This window comes from Gymnoscopelus microlampas (genome assembly GCF_963454915.1).
Source record: "Gymnoscopelus microlampas genome assembly, chromosome: 8".
NCBI lineage: Eukaryota > Metazoa > Chordata > Actinopteri > Myctophiformes > Myctophidae > Gymnoscopelus > Gymnoscopelus microlampas.
The window spans coordinates 7,265,592-7,286,335 of record NC_139945.1 but is presented as its reverse complement, the minus strand read 5'-3'; the positions used below and the strand labels follow the sequence as shown (position 1 = coordinate 7,286,335).

General features: G+C 42.5%; 1 protein-coding gene across 2 annotated transcripts in view; it reads left to right on the top strand.

Moving 5' to 3' along the window:
* Positions 1–17,943, top strand: part of cwf19l2 (CWF19 like cell cycle control factor 2) — a 68,299-nt gene extending 50,356 nt beyond the window's left edge. For both annotated transcript variants that reach the window (XM_084064086.1, XM_084064085.1), the window contains exons 14-19: positions 6,455–6,667; positions 13,603–13,719; positions 14,796–14,951; positions 16,080–16,160; positions 16,350–16,451; positions 16,963–17,943. In XM_084064086.1, coding sequence (XP_083920212.1) covers positions 6,455–6,667; positions 13,603–13,719; positions 14,796–14,951; positions 16,080–16,160; positions 16,350–16,451; positions 16,963–17,103 — 810 coding nt within the window. In that variant the 3' untranslated portion in view covers positions 17,104–17,943. The remainder of the gene's footprint in view (positions 1–6,454; positions 6,668–13,602; positions 13,720–14,795; positions 14,952–16,079; positions 16,161–16,349; positions 16,452–16,962) is intronic.
* Positions 17,944–20,744: the final 2,801 nt, after the last annotated feature.

Here is a 20,744-nt window from a genome sequence, read left to right as displayed (position 1 = left end):
GCTGGACCCAAGAGGGGGAGGTTTGCCAAACTCACTTAACCTGAAAATGTTGGAGTTATCAGAGCCTGGCAACCGTGTGTGTTCTGGGATTCCACAGAACCTGGCAATCCAACCCAGTGCTGGATTTATCACCTGCACAATCTGGTTAACAAAGGCTGAATTGCCACAATTTGGCAAATATAGAGAAAGACCAAGGCACTCTTGTGGATAAGTTTATTGGATTGAATTTCCACAGATCATTTAAGTCCTGCTCCCAGTCGTTGCCACCAAATATGTACAGCTCTCCATTGTACGCAAAGGCTGCAAGATCACAGCGTCCTTCCTTCTGGAAGAAGCTGTGCAGAAAGGCGTGCTCAGCCAGCAGTCGGTCTCCGTGTCAAACACTCTGATGTTCTCCCTGACGAGCTGATCATCCCCATGTCCCCCAAACGCAAACATCTTTGTCCCGATGATGGAGGCACCAAGGCAGAACTGCCAGTCACAGCAAAGACTGGCCAATCACAGCGCATCCTCGCCGGACATGCTTGCAGAGACTCTATGGGTATTTAACCCAGAATCAGAATCAGAATCAGGTTTATTGTCACATCACAGGTTTACAAGGTAAAAAAGTGGGTGAAATTCGTTTTTTTTACATCATTCCCATCGCAACGTTAATTTCCATAGAAAGAAGAGGGGGGAGGGAGAAGAAGAAGAGGGGTGGGGGGTAAGTGGGAAGGAGATCGAAGGGAAAAGCGCTGCGACGCTTGGGAGCGTGTAAAGGCGCAGCCGTTCCTCTCCATGGCGCACCCCCATTGAGACCTGAAGCCGATTCTACATGTCTCCTAAATCTCAACAGTATTCTCAAAAACGTATGTTTCTATATCGGTGGTGCTCAATCTTTTTCATGTCAAGGACCCCCAAAATTATATGTATTTGGCCGCGGATCCCCATCAAAATATGTTGTTCCAGGGACCCCCCAGAAGCAAAGATTTGAGTTTAAAATGTTCGCTTTAAAAATATATATATTCAGAAGATTTGCACACATTTTCACGATTTTTCAAAAATAGCAGATCTACAAGCTCGTAGTGCGGCACTCGGTGTTTTTGAATAGCCCAAAGTGTAAAATAATGCTTTTTAGCTCAAATCTAAAAATGACCCAGTTCCAGGTATGAATGGGTTAAGTCAAAGACGTTGCCTGCCTTGTTATTTGTGTCCAAAGTGGCCACTGATACCCCAAACGACATAGTGCTGCTTTAAGAAATATGTGTCGTCTAATAGCTGTGAGGACTGTGGAAAAAAAAAAACTTGAATATACCCTGATATACTTTGTTCCACGCAGTCTCGCTCTGAAAAAAAGCTGATCTACAAGCTCACAATGGGTCGCTTATTTTCTTGAGTACTGGTGTGTGTGTGTGTGTGTGTGTGTGTGTTCCTTTTCTTGTCCCTCCTCTCTTCTTTATTTAGTTGGTTCTCAGAGACGTCAGCATTGCCATAGCAATGTAAAATGAAGGCAACAATTGTTTTAGCTCTTTGTGCACTTTTCCCGTCTGTCTATCTGTGTTTCTCTCTCTCTCTCTTTTTGCCTCTCTCTCTCGTTCTCTATCTGACTCTCTCTCTGTCTGTTTGTATATTTCACACACGTGTACGGTATACAAACATGTTTAACCCTGGGACACTAAAAATACACGTAGCGTTGCCATGGCGAGGCATCTGTAAATATACCAGCTCTAATCACTGCTATACATGTACTACAGTATCTAATCTACCCCCCCCCCCCCCCCCATGCAATTCCATCCGTCCATTTCGTTGCTGTAGGGCAGAACCATCTTATCTGCAACTTTTGGTGTTTTTTTTCTCGTAAATGAATGCCCTACTTGATCAGACTCAGTGGTGGAAAAAGTACTCAAATTCTTTACTTAAGTAAAAGTACCAATACTGCAATATAAAAATACAAAATTAAAAATTTACTTGAGTAAAAGTACAAAAGTATTGGCATCAAAATGTACTTAAAGTACCAAAAGTAAAAGTACTAAATATTTGAAAATAGCCGATCTAGCTCACAACGCGTCGCAATGCGACGCGTTGTGAGCTTGTAGATCTGCTATTTTCTAATAGCCTAGGTATAAAATAGGGCTAAAGTGGTTAATGTATGTTCTCTATAACATCATAATTTACATCTGCAAAGTAACTAGTAACTAAACTTTTCAAATAATTGTAGTGGAGTAAAAGTACAATATTTGCCTCTGAGATGTAGTGGAGTAGAAGTAAAAGTATTGGAAACTGGAAATACTCAAGCAAAGTACAAATACCTCAAAATTGTACTTAAGTACATGTACTTAGTTACTTTACACCACTGATCATACTGCAGCGTCACACTAAAGCATCGACAGCAGAAGATGTACAAGCTCAAAGTTACTAATTTTGAGCTTGTAGATCTGCAACTTTTGCTATTTTTGAATTTTTGAATCTTGAAAAGTAACATCTTTGGACATATGAGGTTTCCACCCGACTGAGACGATTTATAATGTTGATGATGTCCGGTGGAAACTTTGGATGTCTAAAATCATTCCTTTTTTTAACCATTGTTTCAAAAACACTATTTTCAGTTTTCTAATAGATCTGCTTTTTTCTTTTGCTACTTTTGAAACTTTTTGAAAGTGTGTGTGTGTGTGTGTGTGTGTGTGTGTGTGTGTGTGTGTGTGTGTGTGTGTGTGTGTGTGTGTGTGTGTGTGTGTGTGTGTGTGTGTGTGTGTGTGTGTGTGTGTGTGTGTGTGTTTTTTATAATTATTGAACCAATGAAAAGTATTAAGAGCTTGGGACTAAATAATAACATTGGATTCATTGGAACACTTACACTCCGTTTATTGAAAAGTAACAGTTTTGGACGTTCCACCCAACAGTGACGATTGTGTGGTATGTCCATCCCTCCATTACACACTATCAGTATTCTCTCTCTCTCTCTCTCTCTCTCTCTCTCTCTCTCTCTCTCTCTCTCTCTCTCTCTCTCTCTCTCTCTCTCTCTCTACTTTACGAAAAAACGCAACAAGTTAAAATATGGAGATGAAAGGTTTCTACCTGACAACAACGATATAATAGTGTGAAAGTGTAGGTGGACCTGTAAAGGACCAATACATTTTAATGTGTGAAAAGAACAATCAGGATTTCACTGTGTATACGCAGCCTCATTTATCTTATTATGGGTCTTTGAGTGTCTGTGTGTGTCTGTCTGTCTGTCTGTCTTGTGTATGCAATTTGACAAACAGTGCGCACACATTACATTTATTTTGCTGGCAGCCCATGTAGACATAGTACACACACACACACACACACACACACACACACACACACACACACACACACACACACACACACACACACACACACACACACACACACACACACACACACACACACACACTTGCGTCACGCTCACTGGCTGCTCTCATGAATGCAGAGGATTCAGACCTGTTGCCACGACGACAAATGGTGTGACGAAACGGTCACCATGACGCCAATACTGATGCATGCTGTCTCACACTGTCTCTCACACACACACACACACTCACACTCACACTCACACTCACACTCACACACACACACCGGGAGCCTCCCATATGTGTTGCACATGAACAAAATGAGAATACATTTAGCAGAAAGAAGGATTTCTAATATAAATCCCACTTTCTGCTAAATTAATATTCATTTTGTTGTGTCCCATGCATACACCTTTTCCGCATGGGAACACCATGACTAGCATTGTGTTTCCTTTGCTTAATGTTTTGTGTAATGCACATTGAATTGCCTTATTGTTTAAATATGCTATACAAATAAACGTGCCTTGCGTTGGCTTGCTCTAAATGAACCCACCTTTTGAAGAATATAACATTAATAGCTTGAATTTATGTAGCGCCTTTCATAAACCCAAGGACGCCTTACATCAAAAACAATGAACAACTAACAGACAAATGAACAAACAAAACAACAAACAATCATAAGCCTGAGAGAATAGGTGTCTTTTCAAGGCAGCTTTAAAAGATACGTTTTGGCCTGTGGGTCGTACAGTCAAAAAAAACATAAAATCCCCCCATGATTCCTTTTGATCATGACGCAACTCCATATGGTTCCTGGCCATTTTTGCCAGACCAGATTTTGTGCCATTTTTCAACGTTTTCTTCAAAACACGTCTTGCTACTACTCCTACAAATCCTAAAAATTCTGTCCAAACCTCACACAAATATTATCTCTTGAATGTTTTTTTATTTTTTTAAGTTTCTTTGGGGGCTTTTTTTTTTAGAGAGGGGGATAGGGAAAGTAGGCTGACATGAAATGGGGAGAGAGATCGGGGGGGGGGCGGGGGGGGTGGTGACACGCAGAAAAGGTTGTCGGGAGTCGAACCCGCGACACGCTCTCAGGCTGGCATTGCAGCCTAGGGTGCCTGGACCGTCACGCTACGGCCCAGGCCTTCCCTGGAGTCACGTGATCAAGATGTATCAGTCAGACTTTGCAGATTTTCCATTCCAGTTGGCTATGACTGCCTTCCAAATTTAGCGGGCTCTGGGTGGGCAACCTGGCCTGGCGGGGATCTAATAAAGTATTGCTTTCTATTCAACACTTGTGCTATAGAGCTTTGATCAGGCCTAAGAATTTGAGCCCGACCCGGCCCAGCCTGACAGAAATTCGGCCCTGGTCCGAAGCCACAGAAATATGTGACAAACTGGGCCCGGCCTGAGAGCCCAACATTTTTATGAACAGCAGCAGCAGCCTTTTTCTCTTCATTAAATATTATTGGTTATTATTCATGAAGAATTTACTCTAATATAGTGGAGTTAAAAGTACAATATTTGCCTCTGAGATGTAGTGGAGTAGAAGTAACGGTACTGAAAATTGGAAATACTCCAGTAAAAGTACCTCAACATTGTACTTAAGTACAGTACTTGAGTAAATGCACTTTGTTACTTTACACCACTGCAAACTACAAATCACCACCTACAAGGCCCCCCGCTACCTCTCTGAACTCCTCCAACGCCACGCCCCCTCCTGCTCCCTCAGGTCTGGTGATGCCAACCTCCTGGATATCCCCAGGGCAAAGAAACCAACCTGGGGTGACAGGGCCTTCTCGTTGGCCGCCCCCTCCCTATGGAACTCACTCCCAGCTCACATCAAGGATTCCCCACACCCTCGCCACGTTTAAAACCATACTTAAACCCACCTTGTCTGACTTGCCTTTTAGCTAGTTTTTCCTAATAAAGTTGTTTTATTTTGTTGCTGTTTTGTAAAGCGACTTTGAGTACTCGGAAAGCGACTACTCGGAACATTGCTATATACATTGTATGTATTATTGTATTATAATATAAAAGGCTATAAGGCTGCGCAGCTATTATAAATGTAGACTACAAGCCCGGCCTGAAGCCCGACAAATAAGTGACACATACTTAAGCTCTATTGTGCTAGTTCTCTTTTTTCACACAATAAAAATGTCAATGAATCAATAAACATAACGGTAAAATACTTTTTTCCGTTTTCCACTTTCTCTCATGGTCCCCTATAGTACCTCGGTGAACTTCTAGATGTATACGTACCACTGACCCAGACCTATAGGTGTTCGAATGTTTGTTATTAATTCTAACAGGAATCAAGCGGTCAGGGCAACAACACAAAAAAAGCGGATTTCAAAATGATTCATGTTGCACAATGTTTATCATGTAGCACTGTGCAAAGTGCTGTGATTATAGTTGAGTATGTGTGTGGTGCAAAATGAGCACTTTCCTTGTATTGCCAACATCGGACCCGTTGACCCGGGTCCGTCTCACGGTCCCGCATAACCTCTAATCATACAGTAGGCTGCTTATATCATGCATGTCACCTGTAAAACAATGTATGTACACGGCATTATACAGGTATACTGTATATCGTCTGTCGGGTGGAAACCACATATGTCCAAAACTGTTACTTTTCAGGATTCGAATTCAAAAATCACACCCAGTGTGAAGTGGGCGGTGTGGTCACAGTGGTCATCACAGTGGGTGATTCACTTAAAAAAAACATGAATGTGTTTTTTTTTTCAAGTGCACAGTCCTATTTATAGGACTGCACATGTGTCATGTGTTTCACTAGCCAATCACAGTCCTGAATAGAGTCAACCAGTGTACAATGGTGGCCAATCACGGTGCAGGGTTAGGGGGGTACAATGGTGGCCAATCACAGCGCAGGGTTGGGGGGGTGCAATGGGTGGGGGTCCAAACCTCACATATAGGGGCGGTTGCACCGCCCAAAAATAGCAAAAGTAGCAGATCTACAAGCTCAAAATACTGTGTTTATATGTTATCTCTTTTGCTGACGCACTGATTTTCCACAACAACCCCACTCTCCAACTCATGTAAAACCCCACCTCCTCTTTTCTCTTGCTCCCTCTGCACTCCCCATCTCTCTCATCATCTCCTCTCCCCTCTCCTCCTCCTCCTCCTCCTCCTCTCAGATGATGGGGAAGACGGATGGAGACAACTACACCCTGGACGACATGTTCGTGTCGAGCTCGGCGCAGCGGGAGGGCGAGGGCCGAGAGGAGGAGAGGATGAGGAGCCAGGCCATCGCGGAGCACCGCCGGCTGGCCGCCACCATGGACAAGTGCCCGCACTGTTTCAACAGCCAGCAACTCCAGAAACACCTCCTGGTGGCCATCGGGAGCAAGGTACACACCGGGTCACCCAGTCGCATGGATTAACTCATTCAATCCGGGAACGCATATATGTGTCATTTTAGATGTCTTTGGCTATTCACATATTTGCAGATATACAAGCTCATAGCGTGGAACCGAGTGCCGCGCTACGAGCTTGTAGATCTGCTATTTCATTTTTTTTTTATCCTGACAATTTGTGCAAATCCATGAATATAGTATATTATGTTTTTTTTTATCTTTGCTTCTTCTGGGGAGAAACGTATGTTGCTATAATATCAGTGGTTCTCAAACTATTGGGGACCAGGGACCCTCAGATGCAAAGCTCTGAGTTAAAAATGTGTGTGTGTGTGTGTGTGTGTGTATATGTATGTATATGTATATATATATATATATATATATATATATATATATATATATATATATATATATATATATATTTATTTTATTTTATTTTATTTTTTCAACGATTTGGACACATTTTCACATGCGCATCTTCAACCCACACACACACACACACACACACACGCCAATACTGCACACATGCGCACACACGAACACACGCACACACACACACACACACACACACACACACACACACTTGACGTCCGTATGTCCGTCCGTATGTTATGTCCGTCTGAGCACGGCATTTAACCAGCAATAACTTCAGTTCGCAGCATGCTACGGAGTACAAATTTAGTACATGGACTAAAACCACCAATAGGCACAAACTGAAATTAATTAAGCCCCGCCCCCTCTGCATTCTTATTGGCTGGGCTATAAACAGCCATAAGTCCAGTTTGCAGCATGCCACCAAGTCCAAATTTGGTATGTGGAGTTAGACCACCAATAGGGACGAACTGTAATTACTTGAGCCCCGCCCCCTCTTTCTGCCCATTGGCTCGGCTTTAAACAACCATTATTCCAGTTTGCAGCATGCTACCAAGTACAAATTTGGTAAGTGGACTCAGACCACCAATAGGGATGAACTGAAATGAGTTAAGCCCCGCCCCAAAGGCACCGCTTCCTTCACACAGGGTGTGATTTTTTGATAGCAGATATACCTGTAGATGCTATTGATGATATAGATAACAGATGCTTTCCCGGATTGAATGGGTTAAAGTTCTTAGTCGCCATGACTGATTCCAGTCATTTGGATTCCATAGAAATCAGCATGTCTTCTGTGGAAGCATGTCGTGCAACCAAAATAGCCGATCTACAAGCTCTCAAAGTGTCTGCATTGACCTTGAGATTAGAGCATTTGAAGTGGTCAAACTAGCAATATGTTTAGAAGCTTCTTCCATAAAATCGTAATAGTTTCGCATATTCATATAAAAGCAAAGGTTAAAGCCTCAATCTGTGATTTCTTCACCTGGTTGGCAGTACTGTATGTACAGTAGAACAGCAGGAACCATGTTACTAAAACATCATTTTACATATTGTGTTAATTGTTTAGGAATCAGTGCTAGTGTGTGTGTGTGTGTGTGTGTGTTTTTCCTCAAACAAAATGTTTGCCACGGACATACAAATGAGTGGTCAATAATATGACCATAAATACTAAATGTATACTAGTCCAGTAGACAGGAAGGAGAACTCATGCTGTGTTTTTAAAGAGGGAGAGTGGTTAGTCCTCTCAAAAACCACCTAAGTGGAAAAAGTGGCACTGCAAAAGAAATACTGCAAGACAGTGGCTCAGTTTCTCATTTTATTGCGAGAACGCTAACGCGTTTCGGCCGTAGCCTTCCTCAGAGCAGATTAAAAGAGGCTTTTGGTTAGTCCTCTATTTCCATGTTAGTTATTATTTCCATTCCCATCTCTTTGTCTACTTCACTTTAATGGCTTTTCAAAGCAATCATAAAAAGACAATCATAAACAGTGAGAGGAATTGTCACATTGACATATTTTGTCATATTGACAAATCCATGGCCATCTCTGTACTTTTGTCTACTTAATTGTCTACATAATTAAAAACAACTTCTTCTTCTTTCTACATTTGAAATAATGGCTTTGAACTTTTCAAAGCATTAAAGACAATCAGAAGAATTGTCATAGTGACATATTTTTTCATATTGACAAATGTCATTATAATATCTAAGCTTAAAAAACAGATTTTTCCAGGCCCGGTTCAATAGGCACGTTCTGTATCCGCCACTGTTTGATACCTGGTTAACAAAGTTTGAATACCTGTCTGGCAGTGTCTTAATTAGAGTGTTAATATCAATGGGCATTTGGGAAACTAAGCTCTTATCCTGTTAAACTAAGTTAAAATCAGGTCATTCATTGGCATGGAAGACATTTTTTGGAATGGTTCTCGGCAGTGGCGTCTCTGGGTGTACTGGCACCGTAGGCAAGTGGTTCTCAAAGTGGGGTCTGGGGACCCCCAGGGGTCCTTGAGGGGTTTCCAGGGGGTCCCCAGTGTAACCACTTTAAATCTATTTCATACATCAGCATTCAACAATGGACAGCAGGCATCTTGTCTTGATGAGACTACCTGTTCTGAATATGAGCAGTGTCTGTGGCTAATCCAATATGATGATGATTGACTTGCAATTCAAGGTTCAAGGTTAATTTTATTTTGTCTCTCTCTCGAGAGAAATTTGTCTTGGAGTTAGAGCCCCACTGCATACATATAACATTCAACATATCAAAGAAAAGAATACAAAAAAAAACAACAACAACAATACAACAGTAAACACATAGACAAGATATAATGCACATATTCCCTTAACAAGGTGCGTCTAGACATTTCAAAGTCTTCTTTGTAGTCTTAGATTCAATAATTGGATTGACATAGGAATGAAAGAATACTATATCGATTATATTCCCACCTTGGCGTCCTATACCTTCTACCCGATGGTAGTAGATCATACTCTGGGTTCAGTACATGCAAGGGATCAGACATAGTATTCTGGGCCTGCCTTATTACTGCTTGCTCAAAGATGACCTGGGGCCTGATTGGGGGGGTAGACATCCCCATAATCTTCCCCGCCATATTCACTAGTCTTGTGATTTGTACACAACCGTCAGGTTTCCGAACCAACTGGATATTCCGTATCTTAAGATGGACTCAATACTGGCCCTATAAAAAGTCAACATAATATTTCGACTGACTCCGAAGAGCCTAAGCCTTCGTAGGAAGTGTAGACGCTGGTGTATCTTTGAACACACAGTTGTAACATGTGTATGCCAGCTCAGATCCTTGTCAATCTGTACTCCTAGGTACTTGTATGAGGAGACTTGTTCTATGTTATGGTTGTGAATGGCGATCATGCTGTGGTCCCCTAAGGACCTGGGATCCACTATGATCTCCTGTGTTTTGCTTACATTTATTTTCAGATGGTGTTGATCGCACCACTCTGTGAAATTGTCAACACCTGATGTGTGACTGACGATGTCACTGTTGCTTTTGAGCAGACTAAGAATCACAGTGTCGTCTGAGAACTTTAGAACAAACTGATTCGGATTTGAGCTGACACAGTCATCAGTGTACAATGTAAACAGAAGGGAGGAACTAACTGTTCCTTGGGGCACCCCTGTACTGCATAGTGTCTCCTCTGAGAGCACTGAGTTAAATCTCACCCTCTGCGGTCTCTCCGAGAGGAAAGAGAAGTACCACTTTATTATAGAAGGGTTCACATCCAACTGAGCTAGCTTACGTAACAGAATATCTGGATGTATTGTATTAAAGGCTGAACTAAAATCAATAAAAAGTAGTCTGGCTTATGCTAGCTTGTTCTCCAAGTGTTTCAGAGTGAAATGGGCTAATGTAGAGATTGCATCGCATGTACTGCGGTTCTTAGCATAAGCGAATTGGTACTGGTCTAGACGAGGTCCTACCTCCTTGCGGAGTTCCTCAGTAAGAATCCTCTCCAGTGTTTTTACTACATTTGAAGTTATAGCCACAGGTCTATAGTCATTATTCTCAGTTGGGCTTGCTTTTTTAGGGATAGGGACAATCACTGACTTTTTCCAAAGTTCAGGCACTTTATGTGAGTCTAAGGAGAGTTGGAAAAGCTTGTGCCACGCTGGGGCTAATTCCTCAGCACAGGTTTTTAAAAGGGAAGCATGCATTCCGTCTGGTCCCGTTGCTTTATTAGTCTGTATGTTCTTGAACACTCTACACACTGTATCCTGATCTATCACCATCCTGTCATTAATAGCATCACAGTTCAGTCCATTTATAACATCATGACAACCCTGGGAAGTATCACATTCGAACCTCACAAAAAAATCATTGAGCTCATTAGCTCTAGCCCCCTCATCTAGAGCAAATACGGGCTTTCTTTCTGATTTCATATTGGTCATCTCCCTAATGGAGTCCCAGAGTCTTTTTGTGTTTAACTCATTTTCTGCCAATCACGCATAAATGCGATCTATTAAATAGCGCACTTGGCCGCCAAGATCGCATAAATGCGTTCTATTGAAAAATATGAAAAAAAATTGAATTTTTTTTTTTTTTTTTTTTTTTTCAATTTGACCCAAAGACCAAGGAGATATGATTTTTCGAAGGAAAAGACTCCCATCCACTTCCTTGTTAACGTAAAACTTAAAAAAGATGTATCTCGGCTCCTGAGTACTTTTTAAATTTCAATGAAAAATCTCTGGCAGACAACAGCTAAAAATTTGAAATAACTCTGGCAGGTGAAGTGTTAAATTGGACAAGTCTTGTTCTGCGCGCTCTCTGAATTTCCTCCTTGCCACGCTCATTTCAATGCTCAGCTCCTTTTGTGCAGCTTTCAGGGCTGCTGTGTTCCCCGATCTGAAGGCCACATTTTTCCTCCGAATACACTCTTTGATCTCCTTCGTTAGATACGGTTTATTATTCGGATATTTCGTTATAGTTTTCTGTGGCACAATTAAATCAACACAAAAAGAAATATAGGCTGTAATAGCCTCCGTAGCCGTGTCAATATCTGCATCCTCAAAGAAAGTGTCCCAGTCAGTACACAGGAAGCATCCTTTCAGCTCCTCAGTGACGTCTGTAGACCACATATGCACTGTGTTCTTAACCGGCTTACTGGATTTGAATACAGACCGGTATTTTGGAATAAGATGGACAGTGTTATGGTCAGACATGCGTACATTTTTGTCATCGGTGGTACCTAGTGGAGGCCTGGCCCTCGCTACATAGGCCCCTTTTATGTTCCCATAACATTTGTCTAGGATTTTATCCTTCCCTGTTTTGCATTTCACATACTGTTCGAATCCCGGCAGGAATGTCTCCAGCTTGCAATGGTTCAGGTCCCCCAAAACAAGCATGGTTGCATCAGGCTTGTCCTGGAGGTGCCGGTGCACACAGTCCGCAATCCGACTGGCTGCTCTGGTGGCATTAGCATCTGGTGGGACATACACGACACATACAAAGATGTTAGAAATCTCCCTAGGTAGGTAGTATGGTCGTAGTGTGATGCATAACAGTTTGAGGTCGGTATTGCAGATGTTGTCCCTGATTGCGACGTTACTGCACCAGCTGTCTCTGATGTAAACACAGAGGCCCCCCCCTGTTTGCTTTCCAGAGCTAGCCGCCCCTCTGTCAGACCGTATTAGCGTGAATCCTTCAATTTCTACGAGGCTATCTGATACCCCCTAATGGAACCATGTTTCTGCGAACACTAATAGCCCCGATTCACGGTATTCATAGCTGACCTTAAGTTGTGTCCGTAGTTCGCCCATTTTCCTCCTTAGCGACCGAGCATTGCACAGCAGTATGGCTGGTAGCGGCAGCTTAGCCGCTCTCCTAGCCCGCTGTCTGACGCCGCCTTTCCTTCCTCTTCTCCTGGCCCGTCCGGGTTGCCGCAGTAGCTCCTGCCGCATCAGTTCCCTGGGGACACAGGTTAGCAGGTTCGGCGGTGGTGGTATCTTGCCCTCCCGTAGCTGTAGCAGGTCCGTCCCGCTGTACACCAGACGTTCACCCGTAGCCTCGTACATCAGGCACTCCACAGCCCAGTTGCTGCTAACCAGGATTAGCCATGCTACGAGTAGCCACTCCATCCTCCTCCAGTTCATTCCTCTCTTCGACATTTCGTTGTCCAATTTAGTATCAGACCGTCCTCTGTGCAATGTGCAGTATATCAGACGCAGACATACATAAACACAGTAACTTGACGGAGACAATATAAAATAAAAAGACAAACAATGCAGCTGGGCTCTACTCCGTGTCGCCGCAGGGCAGCGCCACCGGAAGCACTCTAACCGCGCCACCGGAAGCACTCTAATTATAGAGTGCTAACTCTAATTATATTCTGATTTGAGTAACGAGGTGTCCAATGATAATAGTAGTAGAGTAGAATAATATTTTTTAAATGTATTGAAGTTAAAGTGAAAGTTGTGATGAGTAGGCTATTAACTCAAGTAAAGTATAGAAGTATTGAAACAAAGTACTTGTACTTTGTTACTTGTATTTCTGCAGGAATTAAATCAGTGTCCTACCTATTCTGAAGAAAACCTGGCAAGTCAGCCACTGTGTACTGGCTCTAGTATTTGAATTGTTTTAATCAAAGATTTGCAGAGGACATGGACAAGTCTTGCCACGGACATGTTTGCCCGCGTATGGACACATTGATATGACCCCTGCATATAGTTTTAGTCACTTTTTTATGTATTTCTCTACAAGCTCACACCGCGTCACAGATGCGTTGTGAGAGATGCAGATTGGCTATTTTCGGAAGCATAAAATGACTTGAAGAAATTGTCAGTAGATTCAGGTTTAGGGTTGGAATTAAAACTAAACATGATTTATACTTAGTTGCGTGCCAGTGTCATGAAAATTGCTGATCTATAAACGTGTTGTGAGCTTATAGATCTGCAATTTTTTGGCTTACGGGTTAAAAATGGCAAAATGTATTGAAAATGCCATTCATAAAATCACTGACCTAAAATGTTGATGTCTTCACAAGTAGTAGTAATACTAACGTGTGCGTGTGTGTGTGTGTGTGTGTGTGTGTATTCAGGTGTACCTCAGCCTGCCTGCGGGGGTGTCGATGACGGAGGGCCACTGTCTCATCTGTCCTCTGCACCATCACTGCTCTGCTACCGGATTGGACGAGGACGTCTGGTCAGAAATGCAGGTTGGCCAATCAGCGTGTGACTCCCACGCACACACATACACATACACATACAGTACAGTACATACATAGGGCTGTCACCATCATCAAATGTTAGTTGATGATAATTGTTGTACAAATAATTGCGATTCATAATTGAATTGTGCTTTTGAACATTGGAACATAATTTTTGCTTTGTAAACTAAAATTGCACAGGGCAGGTATGACAAATAACTGAAATATTAAAAAAACATATCGACAATGACCGGTACCAACAACCTAAATACTGTAAATAATGTACTGTGGCCAAAACAGCCTGTATACCGTATTTAATAGTTTTATACTTTACTACATTTTCGAAAATAGAAGCATGCCAAAATGTATGCTCTCTCTAGTGCATTGGTTCTCAAACATTTTCAAGTCAAGGACCCCCAAATTGATATGTAGTTGGCCGGGGACGCTCATCTGAAAATAATTTGTGCCAGGGACCCCCAGAAGAGAGGATTTATGTCAAAAAATAAATCAAGTTTTCTTTTTTTCTTCAAGCCAACGATAAAGTGGTTAAAATGAGTGTGATGCTAAATTATATTAACTACTTAAGCCGGGGACCCCCTTTCTATTACTTCAGGTAAAGCGTGTATGCTCTTGGGAGGAACAACATCTCATTTCTTTGCGTGTGAGGGTGTGAATTCCAGGTGGTCCCCAGCTAAATGATGGAGAGTTGGTAACCAAATGGACCCTTGATAGGTAGATCTTTAACTCTTGAGGGCGTAAAATGGAACATGCTCGTTTCATTTTACGCTCTCAAGAGTTAAATTATAGTTAAACATCTGCATTACCTAATTAAATAATTGTTATTTTGATCATCGTTTGCCTGTTATCTCTCCTTTGGTACCAACATCAATACAGCATGGAATTGTGGACACAACCTTATCCAACGACAACAAAACATTCTAAGTCTTGGGTCTGAGAGTCTAAATCTCATCAAACGGTGGTCCGGCTCAAATGCTGTATAAATAATGGACCTTGATATGAAAAAGGTTAAATCGCTGTCTTAGACTACTAGTTCTGTCTGATGGTGTTTGTGTATGTGTTCTCAGCTGTTCCGGCGTGCGTTGGTGCGCGTGTTCGAGGCCCAGGACCTGGACTGTGTGTTCATGGAGACACACATGAACCCACGCAGGAGGCAACACATGGTGCTGGAGTGTATCCCCCTGCCCAGAGAGCTGGGGGACATGGCCCCCATATACTTTAAGGTGAGTGTGCGTGTGCGTGCGGGTGGGTGGGTCGGTGGGTGGGTGGGTGGGTGGGGGTGTGGGGGTGTGGTTCTTCTTCTGTCCTGCCAAGTGAGGACATTTGGATTAGTTCACACTTATGTACAGTATGTACTTGTATTACTATACTTGTGAGGGCAACACGTATAGTAGAAATTGAGAACTAGAGCATTTTCCAGGTCCTCACAAGAGAAATGGTAGTTTTATGGTTAAAAATAAACTCCTCTAAAAAGGTTCTGAAACTTAATTTCAGTCGATAATTTCTCCACTTCAATAACAACAATTGGTGTTGTATTTTATATCGTTGTTATCGTTGATTAGTCACCTTTACTCGTTACTGGCACCTGAGCATGGGTCCTGCAACTTTGACAGAGATCTGTCTGTGGTACCGTTGTGTAAATCTTGCCTGTAGATCTCTGGAAGAAAGCCTATGGTTCCTCAGTGAAGCAAGGGTGAGGAACCTGTCTTCTTAGGGTGTTGTCTTCATGGGACGGCCACTTCACGGTCTGTCTTTGACTTCACCAGTCTCACGGAACCGGGTGGAAATGGTACCAGGGCTGAAACCAAATAATGCTGCCACCCAGCACCAGCTTCACTTGCCCTATTGCACAGGCCTTATCCTGACGGGACACCTGTGGCATCTTTCCATGGGGCCAGTGTTGCTACTTGGAGCATACACAAACTCAACAAAGTTGCACGACCCACGCTCAGGTGACTGGCAGGTCACTCAAAACAAGAACGGTTTCTAACAGACACATATTGGGGGATTTTGGCAACTTCTTTGGGGCGCTACCCACACGTTTAGCTGTGTTCCTCATATCCACGTTTGCACAAGCCTTACAAGTTATACCTAGTTGTAAAGGTGATATTTTTTTGAGGTTTTAGGTTTACAGTCAGGAAAAGATTCAGGTTAGGTTTAGGGATTAGAAATAGAGTTATGCCTGATTGATACTTAGTTGCTGCAACATGTTGTGAGCTTGTTGAATGCAACACTGGTGTGCAACTATCTATATCTCAGGCGTTTGGGTTAAAAATGGCAAACAAAGGCAAGAACGTCATCCATAATATTGCAAACCTAAAGTTTTCGTGTGTGTCTGTGTGTGTACACAGAAAGCCATCTTGGAGAGTGATGAGGAGTGGGCCATGAACAAGAAGTTGGTGGAGCTCTCAAAGAAAGATATCCGCCAAGCTGTGAGTCTTCATTCTTTAGTTAAATCATTTATCGTGCATCTCTTCTCTTCTCTTCTCTTCTCTTCTCTTCTCTTCTCTTCTCTTCTCTTCTCTTCTCTTCCTCTCCTGCATGTTCTGATATCACATTATCGTGTGTGTGTGTGTGTGTGTGTGTGTGTGTGTGTGCGTGTGCGTGTGTTGCATCCTCAGATTCCTAGAGGTCTGCCCTACTTTGCGGTGGACTTTGGCCTCCAGGGGGGCTTCGCTCATGTCATTGAGAACGAACACAAGTTCCCTCACTACTTCGGGAAGGTCAGTGCCCTCTACACAAACAGTTGACCATCTCTGTGTGTTTGTATTAGTTTGATTACGCGAGTCTGTGACTTGAATCTTTTGTGTTGAAAGAAGGCGAGAAGGTAATGTGAAGAATTGAAATCTGAATCCGTCCAAGTCTGCGCTCAACCGATGTTATACTTCGTCGTACGGCGGTGTTGTGCAACATTAGCATCCATCCTATGTTATACTTTGTCATATGGCGGTGTTGTGCAATAGGGGTGTGCCGATATATCGTCCCGCAATACACACGCCAAATGTGACTGGACAGTCAAGGACACACACACACACGTTGGGAATTTATAGTCATTGTTACTCCTAGCATCTTCCAGTAATCACCCACCTCTCGTACTTTCTTTCTTTCTCTCTCTCTCGCTCTCTCTCTCTGTGTGTGTGTGTCTGTCTCTCTCTCTCTCTCTCTCTCTCTCTCTCTCTCTCTCTCTCTCTCTCTCTCTCTCTCCCCCCCCCCCCTGTGTCTCTCTCCCATCAGGAGATAGTAGGAGGGATGATGGACCTGGAGCCCAGGCGTTGGAGGAAGCCCATCAGAGAGAACTTTGACGACCAGAGGAAGAAAGTCCTTCAGTTCGCACAGTGGTGGAAACCATACGACTGCACCAAGACACATGACTGATAACACACACACACACACACACACACACACACACACACACACACACTAAAGTGTCCCCATTATGCAAGTAAAAAGAATAAAATCTAATATGTATTGTGGGTTTAATAATTAATGGGCGAGGTTATTTTATTTATTATTTCAATCGGCGACCGTGCACACGCCATGCGTGTATGTGTGCACGTCCGCGTGGCATTGCGCACCACCAGCTATTAAATCGTGACTACACCCCTGCACACACACACACACACACACACACACACACACACACACACACACACACACTCTCTCTCTCTCTTGCTTCAGGTAGTTTTATAGCTCTCATCACTGAAGCCTACTGTAGTGTAAATATTTTTATTTTGTGTTAAAGCCACAGCCCGTAAGGTTTATGTCTTACCCATAGGGCTGGGCGGTATGTTGGTATTACTGTATATCGATATTGTGATATGAGACCATCTGGGATTTTTGGATATCGTTATGGCAAAAAAAGTTTCCTGGTTTTAATCACTTAAACCACTTAAAACCCTCTAGACTTGTAGATCTCAAACTTTTTCAATTCAAGGACCACCAAATTGATCTGTATCAGTTTCAGCTTTAAAAAGTGGGCTAAATGCTCATGTCCCTCTTTACCAGCTTCAAATGTCTATAGAGACCTTGACCATGAACTCACCATGAACCATCATCTGGCATAATACAGTATAATCCGTGAAACCGTCTTTACTTTGTTATTAAAAGATCAATAAAAGGTGTTGTTGACTGTGCTTGAATGTATCTGGCTCCTTAATATTTACAAACATGTTAAATGTTTAAGGATCTCACAAGGTGAATTTTCTTTAATTTGCCGCAGCAGTCACAACAAACACACATTTTGTCTACTCAGGCCTTCATCAGCGTTGATAAAGGCCTGAGTAGCCGAAATGTGTCCGTCTGTCATGACTGCTGCCAAGGTAAATAAAAAAATTCAAAGGAAAATTCACCTTGTGAGTGCAGACCGTTTCTATAGACTGTTTGCTGAGTCTCACCAGTGGTGGTAAACGTACTCAATTGTTTTACTTAAATAAAAGTATCAATACTGCAATGTAGAAATACTCTGTTACAAGTGAAAGTCCAGAATTCTAAATGCACTTGAGTAAAAGTACAAACGTATGGGCATCAAAATATTCTTAAAGTATCCAACATTAAAAATACCCATTATGCAGAATGTCCCATTTCACAGGTTTCAAATGTATACAAATCTTTTGAAACTAGTGCGTTGTGATCTTGTAGATCGGCTATTTAATTAAAAAAAAAACGTTAAAATTTTTATCGCACGATTTTGTAACCCATTTTTTTCACCCAGCGCCAATTGCCTATGTAATCCTGCGCTACTCTCCCTCTGCCAGCCTAGGGAGAGCCCAGAACTGAGCTCATGGCTCCTTCAATGCATGAGGAGCTGGCAAGCCACTTCTTATCACCTGACGGGGGGGAGTTTCCCCGGTAGGACATAGCGTGTGGAAGGAACACGTTGTTCCAACCGGTTTCCCCTCCATCAGACGCCCCGGCTGACCAAGGGGAGGCAGTATAGAGACCAGGATTACTGAATGTTTTTTTGTGAGGGTATCTACCCTAAGGGACACGGGGAAAACATGCCAAGTCCACACAGGAAGGCCCTTTCGCCAACCTCACCTAGGGTATGGGCACTGGTGACGCGGAGGAGAGGACACGCCCACAGCGTCCCCGGCGGGAATCGAACCCAGGACCATCTAACTGTGAGGCTATTTTCAAGTAGCCAATGTTTAAATATGGCTGAAGTGGTTAATGTATGTTTTGTAATAATAACCACTGTACTCACACAGAAAAGAATGGCAGCAGTACAGACGGCGCTAAATGTATGAATGACTTTGATTTAGTAGCCGTGCCATGTCCACTCAATGTGTTTTATGAGTGGGGGAGCTCTATGGATATCATGTCCATAGCGCTCACACAGTGTTTATTCACAAGGGCAATGTTCGCATGAACGTTGTTATTTGCACAAATGCCTTATGAAGGTTGTGGTAACGATTTATGACTTGATGTCAGATAAATGACCGGGTTGTTGTTACACACAGCCATGATCAAATGAGCAGCCTCCTCTCCTAAAGTTTAACTAAGCATATACAGCGCATAACCCAAAGTCTGCAAATACTTTCAGTGCAGGGACGTGCACAGATAGACTCTAGGTGGTGCTCGAGCCCCTGCCCTTTGCCCTCTTGACCAGAAGTGCCCTTTTGAAAAAAAGGAAAAAAAGTATAATTTACTTGAACACCTGCCCCTCAAAATGTCTGTGCACGCCACTGTTTCAGTGCGCACATCCCCGGGTCTCACGGAACTCGGTGGAAATGGTACCAGGGCTGAAACCAAGTAATGCTGCCACTCAGCACCAGCCTCCACTTGGGATGGGGTATTTATTTATATATACACACACACACACGATGTGAGCTGCGTATGAAGTAGAGGGCATTAATAATAATAAGAAAGTTTAAATATAGAGATACATGGTTTCTGCCCGACAGCAACAATATAAAAAAAGAAAGACGAGTGATACATATTTACTTTTTATTTTTTCATTTGTATGCTGTCAGTATAATCAAATTGCCTTTTTCACTCGCATTTCATTTTTCTGTATTGCTATCTCAGATTCAGCGCATTGATTGATTGATGTACTTTATTTAGTAAGACATGAGAACAACAGTACATGGAAGTACAAATTCAATAGTTCAACTAGCCGATCTACATCGACAGGTTGTGAGCTTGTAGATCGGCTTTTTGAACTATTTGAAAATGTTTTTAAAAATCGGGAAAAAAAGAAGTTTAGGGATAATGGGTAAGGCGGCGCCCAGAATAGGGCCCTAGGTGCCTGTGACCCCACTACTCGTCTCTTTTTTGTATCTATGTCATGTAGACCTACGTATCACTTTGCAATCTAATGTGTAATCAAATCGAGCTTTATCTTATAACCCTGCTGCCTCTAAGTGTCATAATAAGTGTAACCTTATCAACAGAGCAATCCCTGCAGGGCTGACAAGACTCCTATACGACACCTGGACTGATTGCCACGCATTTAATATCTGTTTTTACTTTGACTACTGTTCATGGGATTTTCCATGATGCAATGCGTTACCTAACTTTATAGATAAGAATGTGTATAAGACTCACTGCCTTGACATTGTACCTCAGAGAAAGCTCTCTCATGAGGCTTCTAGAAAAAACATCTTGATTGAGTGTCTCAGTGTCTGTTATTAGTATTAGTATGCTATTATTGTCCCGCACAAGCCACCCACCATCTTTTTAATTGGCCTTATGGTGGCACTATAACAGGCCGGTTTGCGGTTTTACCTATAACTGGACCGATCGGTGTGAAACTTTGCAGGCAGACTCCCTAGAGGCCAAGGAAAAACCTTTGCCCAGAATTTTTCACATGGACCTTTTTATAGCACCACCAGGAGATCGACTTATGTAAAACATATTTTTTGATATTACTCCTTCAGATTTTATCCAAACGTAAATCAGTACACATTATCTCTATAGTCATATGATCATGACGGATCTGTCAGTTTTTTCCATCCTGATTGGCTAGCATTAGCTTCCAGAGTTTGCATGATTGGTCCGTTTTGATCCAAATGCCT